Source organism: Nuphar pumila, chromosome 5 (assembly GCF_984573655.1).
Source record: "Nuphar pumila chromosome 5, dmNupPumi1.hap1.1, whole genome shotgun sequence".
Lineage (NCBI taxonomy): Eukaryota > Viridiplantae > Streptophyta > Magnoliopsida > Nymphaeales > Nymphaeaceae > Nuphar > Nuphar pumila.
The window spans coordinates 40,230,876-40,239,276 of NC_143253.1; the positions used below are offsets into that span (position 1 = coordinate 40,230,876).

At 41.7% G+C, this 8,401-nt stretch overlaps 1 protein-coding gene across 1 annotated transcript; it reads right to left on the reverse strand.

The window, feature by feature from the left end:
• Positions 1–2,281: 2,281 nt before the first annotated feature.
• LOC149837421 (glucan endo-1,3-beta-D-glucosidase-like) lies at positions 2,282–5,956 on the reverse strand. Its single transcript, XM_090008034.1, has 2 exons — positions 4,391–5,956; positions 2,282–2,741 (listed from the first exon to the last, which is right to left on the reverse strand). The coding sequence occupies exons 1-2, from the start codon at positions 5,954–5,956 to the stop codon at positions 2,331–2,333; spliced, it is 1,977 nt and encodes a 658-aa protein (XP_089864160.1). The 3' UTR covers positions 2,282–2,330.
• Positions 5,957–8,401: the final 2,445 nt, after the last annotated feature.

Below are 8,401 nucleotides of genomic sequence, written 5' to 3' on the forward strand. Positions count from 1 at the left end.
GAGTTTACGTGGGAGGTTAGCTAGGCCAAGTGCCATGAGTGGTTAGTTTTGAGTCTATAAATACCCAAGCTTTCTCTTTGCATAATTTTTTTGCTTATATTTTCATGTATCTTAATGAGAATTGGGTCTTTAAACCACATTGGCTAGATAACTGGCTCCAACCACTTTTGGTTAGATAATTTTCTTCCTCTCAGCTCCCTCTCAACCCCCTAACCAACCTCTCATTTATCTCCTCTCTCAAAGTCGCCCCTCCTAGTCTCTCTCTTTCCCTTGTTTCTTCCCAACTAGCTGACCCACCTACCCTTCACCTCTCCTTTATTTTCCTTGTGCTTCCACCATTTCTGAACCTTCAAGGAAGGTCTTAACAATGAGCATGGGTATGAAACCAACACAGCAATCCGTGAAAGCAAGAAGAAAGAGAAGACGACCCAGAAAAATCTTATCGTGGTTCGGCTAGCTTGCCTACGTCCATGGGAAACAAAATCAGTCACACAATTTGTGGAGGTGATTGGTTTCTATTTAAAATATCATTACACCCGGCTTTTCAAGTCATTGGATTTAAGAATCCCTTGCTCCATTTTGCTACATCCAAAGGATTTGTGACTCATCCATTAGGATACACAACAGTATTTTTTCAAACTTCTCATTTGCCATCTTCTTATGTTCCTGACGTGAGCTGGATTCTTCTAGAAACAAGTTCTTATCTTCTTATCACAATCATGTGCACTGGAAGCTTCTACTTGTCTGATCTTAGATGTAGGATCATAATCACTTGACCCGTTTTTATCTTAACATTTCTCAGGTTAACTAGTAAAATATACTTAAGCCCTCGTGGATTGGGACCCTTATTCAAATCAGTCACCTTTATTCTGAAGGAATCAATTGAGTTTAATTAGTCATTCAGGTTCAATACCCTTTCTATTTCAAATGGTTTACTCAATGGTATATATTGTACCTTCACTCATTATGCAAGTCATTTTGAGTGAATCTAATTCATGTGCAACATGATTGATTTGTGAGAATGGACTCTTACACTACGATTTTTCTAAAAAAAAACATTTTGTTTTACTTAGGAAAAATTGGTGCAATTATACCAATGCTTTTTGAATTGTCAGAAAACCTAAAGACTATGTGACATGGGTGCGGGTATGGGTCCGGGTGCAACACGGGTGCGGAGCAATTTTAAAAATTTTGGATACGAGAATACGGCTATATATATATATAATAATAATAATAATAAGACTCGGTCAAAGTTGTGCTCATTAAGGGACACAACTATATATATATAACAATAATAAGACTCAGCTATATATATATATAAAGTTTGCTTTTTTTTTTAGTTTTTATATGCTTTTTGCCCTAAAAATGAATAAAAACAGACTTGGTCAAAGTTGATCAAGTTCAAAATATGAACAAACTCAACCTCAGTGCATTGACCGAGTCCGACACTTGGTTGATCATGTCCACCCCGTGTCCAAAGCCACACCCATGTCCGCACCTGTGTCGGGGCATATCGACGCGGGTGCATCAACCTTATAGCGGAGTCCGTGTGACTTAGCCTATACACAGGTTGAAATCTAACAATTCAACAACTGGTTCATACTAACAGCACTATCTAGATGGTCCATGGGTTATTTTCAGTAGAAAAAACAGTTTTTGCTAAGTTGTTTGCACATACCAACTAATGTAGCCAACATTAAACATTTATTCAAATTTTATTTTTGCCCTGTTCATAGCCTATTATTTAGGCTTGTCAAAAATCCTCAAGGTGTCAACTCCTTGACAAAGTGTTGTATATCATGCTTCTTTCATATTTTTCTCTGGAAAGAAACATTTGGTCACATGTAATAAGACAGAGCATGCACATTTATAGTGGTTGAGGTGAAAATGATGGCTATCAGATAGAAGGTCAAGCATTTCTGTTCACATTACTTTTGGAAAATGCAAATAATTCTATCACCAATGTTACAAGGACTTCCAAAAGATATACATAGCAGGTGCCGTGTATTATGCAAACTTTCAAACCTAACTCATTGAATCAGGACAATAGTTAGTATCATGTCAACACCATGACATCCTTTTCTTGATTGATCTTAGCTGTAAAAGATCGAGGAGCATCTGAAAATTGAAGGCAACAACGGAGAAAATATTTCATAAATGTTGTGAGCTAAGTCAATTTAACATACAACCACAATACAAATACACAGCTGACTCCAACATAGAATCAGTTGGGAGTATACAAAGTAAATCCATAAAAGTTATTGAAAAAACTACTCGCGCTGTTTTACTACACCAAGGACACTTAAAAGACAAAGACTCCTAAATTATGTTCATTGATTTGATCTGCTGTAAAGCCACCACAACAAATTGCTGAGGGAGTTGCCATCATCATACCCACTAAGGCTTCTTGTGTTTCCTAATGCTTGGCCTCTATCATAAACACCTTGCAGTGCAAAAACAAAACCCTTCCAACCATCTTCAACCCCTTGCCTTGCCAAAGCAGGCATGGCCCAATTCACCAATTGCTTGACATACCCAACATCTTGAAACAGGGTCTCTGTGATGGGCAAGATTGGGAGAAGTTGGATGCCTAGCCTGCACTCTCTCCTCTCTGCTGGAGCAAACCACAGGCCACTCTCCCTTTTGTTAGACCACAGAACACCTGTGACTCTATTGTCGCTGCTGAACGTGGAGTTGTAGACCATGCTCTCATCCCCCACGTGCCACCATGTCTGTGCCGCCTGTATTGAAGGCAACCAAAATGTGAAACTGATGCTGCCCATTATATGCAGAAATAACAATACCAGCCTCACCACACATACATACACCCACATGGCCTCGGGGGATCGTAGATAGGGAGGAGGTCTCCCTTATCCTGAGTTCGAACCACTGTGTTGGCAAACCCTTCCGCAAGTCCTTGCTAAAGCAGTATGAGATGATACTTACAACTTATATGAAGAAGCCAATTCAAATAACATTCACAATTTTCATACTCCCAAACACATCTCAAAGGGATATGCAAGCCATGTGTACATGCAAATTAAAGCTTATTATAGAGTAAAGTTCCTGCATTACAGTTGAATCCCTCTGCCTTTCTTCGACAGGTGCAAATGGAGTATGTTTAACATTTCAAACATTATTTACAATAAATATGTTTTTTTTATATTTGATACTAATGAAGGTACAAAACTATTGAGTTAAAAAACATAGATGCAAGGTGTATCGGCTCAATTGACCACAAAGATGAATTCATCTATACTGGATCAAAAAATTTTTTTTTTTGAAGTAAAAACATGATTTTCTTGAGTGGTAAAATTTTGGTATATTGGGGCCATTGACTTTTGAAGCCCTCAAAAGCCTCACTTACATGTCATGATTCGAAACCCGTTTCCTACTAAACAAATATGGTAGGTATGATATAAAACAAATATGGTGGCTCATTTTTTTAATCCCATTAGTAGGTGTGGAGAATGTGTATTTAATGCAAATGTCATCGTTAGGCGTGAAATCATTTTCATTCACCCTGGTTTTGACCACGCACGCGTGATCGTGCACCTCATATTGATTAGACGTATTACTACCCAAGTAAACCCTAAAAGCTACACTACCTTAGAAGCGTTCATCTCCAAGATGAACGGCTACCATCATGCTTGTAGCAGTTGAAGGTGGTTCAGCCCCCAATCCCCACTTTCTTCCTGCACGACCATGCACTGATGCACAACGCGTGCTCATCCAACCGTCTAAGTCAAAACTAAGCTCCACGTTTCCTCCCACACCGATCCTTTACATTATATCCAGCATAATATTCCAATACTGAATCCATTCAATGGCCATCTATGATCCATATCCAAAATTGAGGGTGTGGAACCAGAGGCTATGCATGATAGAGATGTCAATGGATCAGATGCTATCCGATACCAGACTTGAACCCAAGTCCAATTATAAAGCAAACTGAATCTGCCGAATGGAAAGGATGTCCAAATCTGATAGGCACCCATATCCAAATTCGTAATCAGTCGGGTTCAATTTTACGTTTTTTCCGTGTGACTCCGAATGGAATTAGCCAAGTCGGATTCAGTAAAGGCTACATCTGACCCAATCAGATCCTTTACATCCCTGATACATAATGCGGTGGATGGTCAGCCACCATACACCATCAGTTTCTCTTCCCTGGTGTTCATGACAAGGACCATATATAGTGGGCCACAAAAATACAACATGATGCATGGGGAAGTTATGTGATGGTTCCAGCATGGTGACTGCTCCAGCATCATAAACATGTAGAATCCAAAAAAAAAAAGCCCTAAGCTCCACCAGCACAATCTTATACTGGATTCATCACCTTAACTATACCATGGATAAAGAATAGAATCCTAGTAGAGGTAAATACCTGTATCTCGAATGCTGCCATAGTTGAACCCACCATCACCAGCTGCTGATCTGCAAATGCCAAGCCAACAAGTGCTCCACTGTAGTACGCGGCGACCGCCTCACTGCTGCTCTCTTGGTTCCGGCCATCTTTGAACTCTGTCAACCCTCCCGCCCAGGAATGCAGCTTCCACATGTCGAAATTCCTCAGTTTCGTATATGTTGCCGATGAGTTACGCGACATATAATCCATTACCAATGCATAAATTTGTGGCTGAAAGCTTCTTCCCCAACTTGGATCAAGCTTCGCAAGCACGGCAATGGCATAGGCAAAATAGCCTAGATGGAAATGGTGGTCGTTGTAAACTCCAAACCCGAAATCGGCATTCTTGTCCACTGATCCGCTTCGCGTGGTGATCCCTCCCCACTTCGGCTCATAGAGAAATCCATTGCCTTGGAAGCTTCCACTGAGCCATGGATTGATAGAGTCCTTCAGAAACTGAGTAATGGTTGGAATTAGGCTTGGAACTTGCAGTTCCTCGGCTATCATGGCGAGTCTTGCCGCTCGGGCAATCGCCTTCCCGTAGAAATAGGAAGATGAAGTATTGATGGTGCTAAGGCCCGCCACATCACGTTGAAGAGCGGCGATAATTTCCGGTGAAGATCCGTTGCCCACACCAGAAATTGAGTGCCATGTGATCGGTATTGGATTGGGACTAAGAGTCCATAAGTCACCGATGACACCGATAAGTTCGCCATCTACACTTTGGTAGCGGAATTCAGGCATGATGGTTGTGGTGTTGGTGGTGTTGGAGAGAAGTCGACGGTGGAGCGGGTGGGCAAGGAGGAGGAGGTCCCCACTTCCTTGTTTGCTCCAGGAGTATTGTATAGTGAAAGGTTTAGTGATGGTGGCGACACCAGATATTGGATACACGGCGCTAAAATGGTCAAGAACGGATTCATAGCTCGGGTCTGGGAGGACAGCTAGGCGGAGGACGCCGGCAAACTGAGAGGCAGAGACAGTTGCACTGGTGGCAGTGAGGACTGCACTGGGGATGGTGTAGAGCTTCCATGTCTGGCCATTATTGAGCTTGATGGTGTGAGAAGTTGATGAAGCAGAGGAAGAGAAGGAGAGGATGGTGTTGGTGGTGGAAATTGAGATTCCGGTGGCAGCACTGCTGGAAACTACGCATGTTATGTAAGGGGAGCCGCGGACTAAAGGGAAGGAAAGGCCTCCTGGGATGTTTAGAATGATAGAGAGGTCATCAAAATGGGAGATGGTATGGTGAGATGATGATGGTGGTGGTTTGGTGGTGGTGATGGTGAGGTCTGGGAGGAAGATTTGGGATATCAAGGAGAGAGTGACCAGGAGGGAAGGGTAAGAGATGGAGAGAGAGTTATTGGAGGACCTGACGAGGTAAGGGTGGATGTATTCTGGTTGGTCACCATTATTCAAGACGTAGTTTTGCCAAAAGGCATTAGTTGGGAGGGGTGGGGAGCGCAGTTGATCAGCAAAGAATGGTGGTGGAGAGGAGAGGAACGGAGATTGGGTGATGGGGAAGACAGGAGAGGGAGATACTGCCTGCATGGTGAAAGAATCTCTCTCTCTCTCTGTAGAGTTGGGGTGATGGTGGAACTGCAATAATAAGAGAATGATGGGTGCTATTTATGATTGTCACAGGGTGGGTAAGAACTTTTGGCCTTACCAACGGGGCTCCGCTTGTTTGGTAGGAGCAGCTAGTGCACGGGACGTTGCAGGTTCAAAACCCAACGGCATAGTTGTATAACTGGTAGGGGTCTGCCTAACCCCAGCTTGCCTTTCATAAAAAAAACAAAGAATTTTTGGCCTTATATTATTAAAGATGGAGTGCTATTTTGAACCCTTGCAATGATCACTTCTTTATATATATTGGCACCTATCGCTGTCTAATTAGTGTATTTACTGTAAGACTCGTTCAGATTTGAACTTATGATCCTTTTGTTTGGTGGGCTTGAGGTCAAATCAATTCAACTGATATTTTGGAAATAAGTGGCATTGCTGGTTGATTAAGTGAGCTAAAGGTTAATTTGTTGAAGTCTATATTATAAGTTGGTTTGTTAGCACTATAGTTGACAAATATATCGGCATAAAAAAAAAAAAGTGAAAAAAATGCAAGAAATTGCCTAGCAACAAGAACGTAAATATCACGAGAAATATGAAAAATTTCAATTAATTTCTCAAAAGGTTTTGGCTGCCGATAAATGCTGTTTTAAACGTTTTGTCAATATGGACTTAGCATCATGACTTTAGACTAGGCCTTAACTGTATCAAAGTAGAACTGGTGTAGTGAGTCATTTGGTGATGCTGCAAACTAGCCAGGCCAGCTTGACACGCTTAGCAAGTTGCCCCCCCCCCCCCCCCCCCCCCCCACACACACACACCTTAGCAGGTTGTTACGGTGAGCCAAGTCTATGTCCTAACTTGACAAGTCTGATCGACCTAACCTTGTCGGCTTTTAGTCAAGGATTTTAATTAGCTAGGAGTTATGGGCTTATTTTGGCCAACTTACACGAAAAGGAAACAAAAGGGAAGCTTGGCCTACATCCCATTGTGAAAACTATAGAAGAAATAACTTAAAGAAAATTGTCCTCATTCCTCATCCCACGTCAGTTCATGCACTACACGAAAACAGGGTAGTGGTGACGGCTTGGGAGGGCTGTCACTATTGTTTTCTATTTTTTTTTTGAAAAAAGTTTTCTTAATAGACCGATTTAAATCTGTTCGATTTGATTCAATTTAGAATGATTCGTTTTTTATTTTATTTGAAAATTGCTACTAACACAAGTCTCTCTCTCTCTCTCTCTTTCTCTCTCTCCTGTGAATGGTGAGAAGTAGGGTTTGCTTTGCCATGATGTCGGCAACACATGAAGACCAAAATTCCATGTTTATCTTCAAGACGTTAGAACTGGATGAGTGGCATTTAGTTTATCAGATGTGGTTAGATTCAAGGGATGGTTTTTTATTTATAATAGGGTGACTTGTTCTTGGGTTCTCACTTCTCATGCTCTTTCAATTATTTGTTTACCCTTTTTTTTTTCTTTTGTCACTTAAAGTGGCTGAAATTGGTGTATTGCCCTTGGGGTCCACAGTCAACATGACATGATGATTTGAACTGGGTTGCTGGGTTGGAGGCCTATCCTTTGAGGATGGTAGACTTATGGGAGTAAGCTATGTTGGGGTTGGACTTTTGATGTTGAGACTTGGGGTTGGTTGCTGGGGTTGGAGGCCTGTCCTTGGAAGAAAATGCTATGAGAGTTAATAGCAGATTTAGGTCCAATGAGCCTTGGATGGAAAAGTCGTTCTAAGGCATCTAGATGTCGTTCATCATGGAAAATGAATGACACCCGAAAACCATCTAAAATGTTGGTTGCTTTCTAGATAGGCTCCACAAAAATTTCTTATGCTGCTGAAAAACATCCAAACGTTCTCATTTTCATGACCAACAGCATCTCTGGATGCCTTAGCTCCTTGAAATTCAAGTTTGTTGGGTTGGGTTGGGTTAAAAGCAAGTCAGTTACCACTAACAAGGTTTGGTATTAAACTCCAAGGATACCAAATTTGTGGGGGAATGTGTGCAAGACAAAGCTTTGTTGGATTAAAGGCAAGGCAGTTACCAGTAGTAGGATTTGGTATATTTCAAGGATACAAAAATTTGGGGAGAAGTGTCCAAGAGGATTGGTTGCATTGTCACTAGGTCCATAAAAAATTGTAGCTATATGGATATGGGAGTTGTTATTATCTGGTAGCCCCCACCAGAGACTTGATATCAGTATTCTGGAAAAAGATGTAACCCTTTTGGTTCGGTATTTATCTGTTAGATGTTGCCCACCAGGCTCAGCCGCCCTAACCAGGGCAGAGGCATTCGTGGTTTCTCACCTGTCATCAGATGACTATGGTTTGAAACCCAATGGGCGCCTTCGTGGCCTCAATGTTAAGTTCAGTGTACTCTTTGGTGGGCAGCGGGACTCGAAGGGTTTTACCAACCAGAGGCCT

Bases quoted from the DNA above. Each gene is read 5' to 3' on its own strand.
- LOC149837421 (XM_090008034.1), bottom strand. From the start codon at position 5,956: ATGCAGGCAGTATCTCCCTCTCCTGTCTTCCCCATCACCCAATCTCCG. The intron at 2,742-4,390 runs GTATTTACCTCT...CCTTCAATACAG, and splicing joins TGGCAGCATTCGAGATACAG to GCGGCACAGACATGGTGGCA.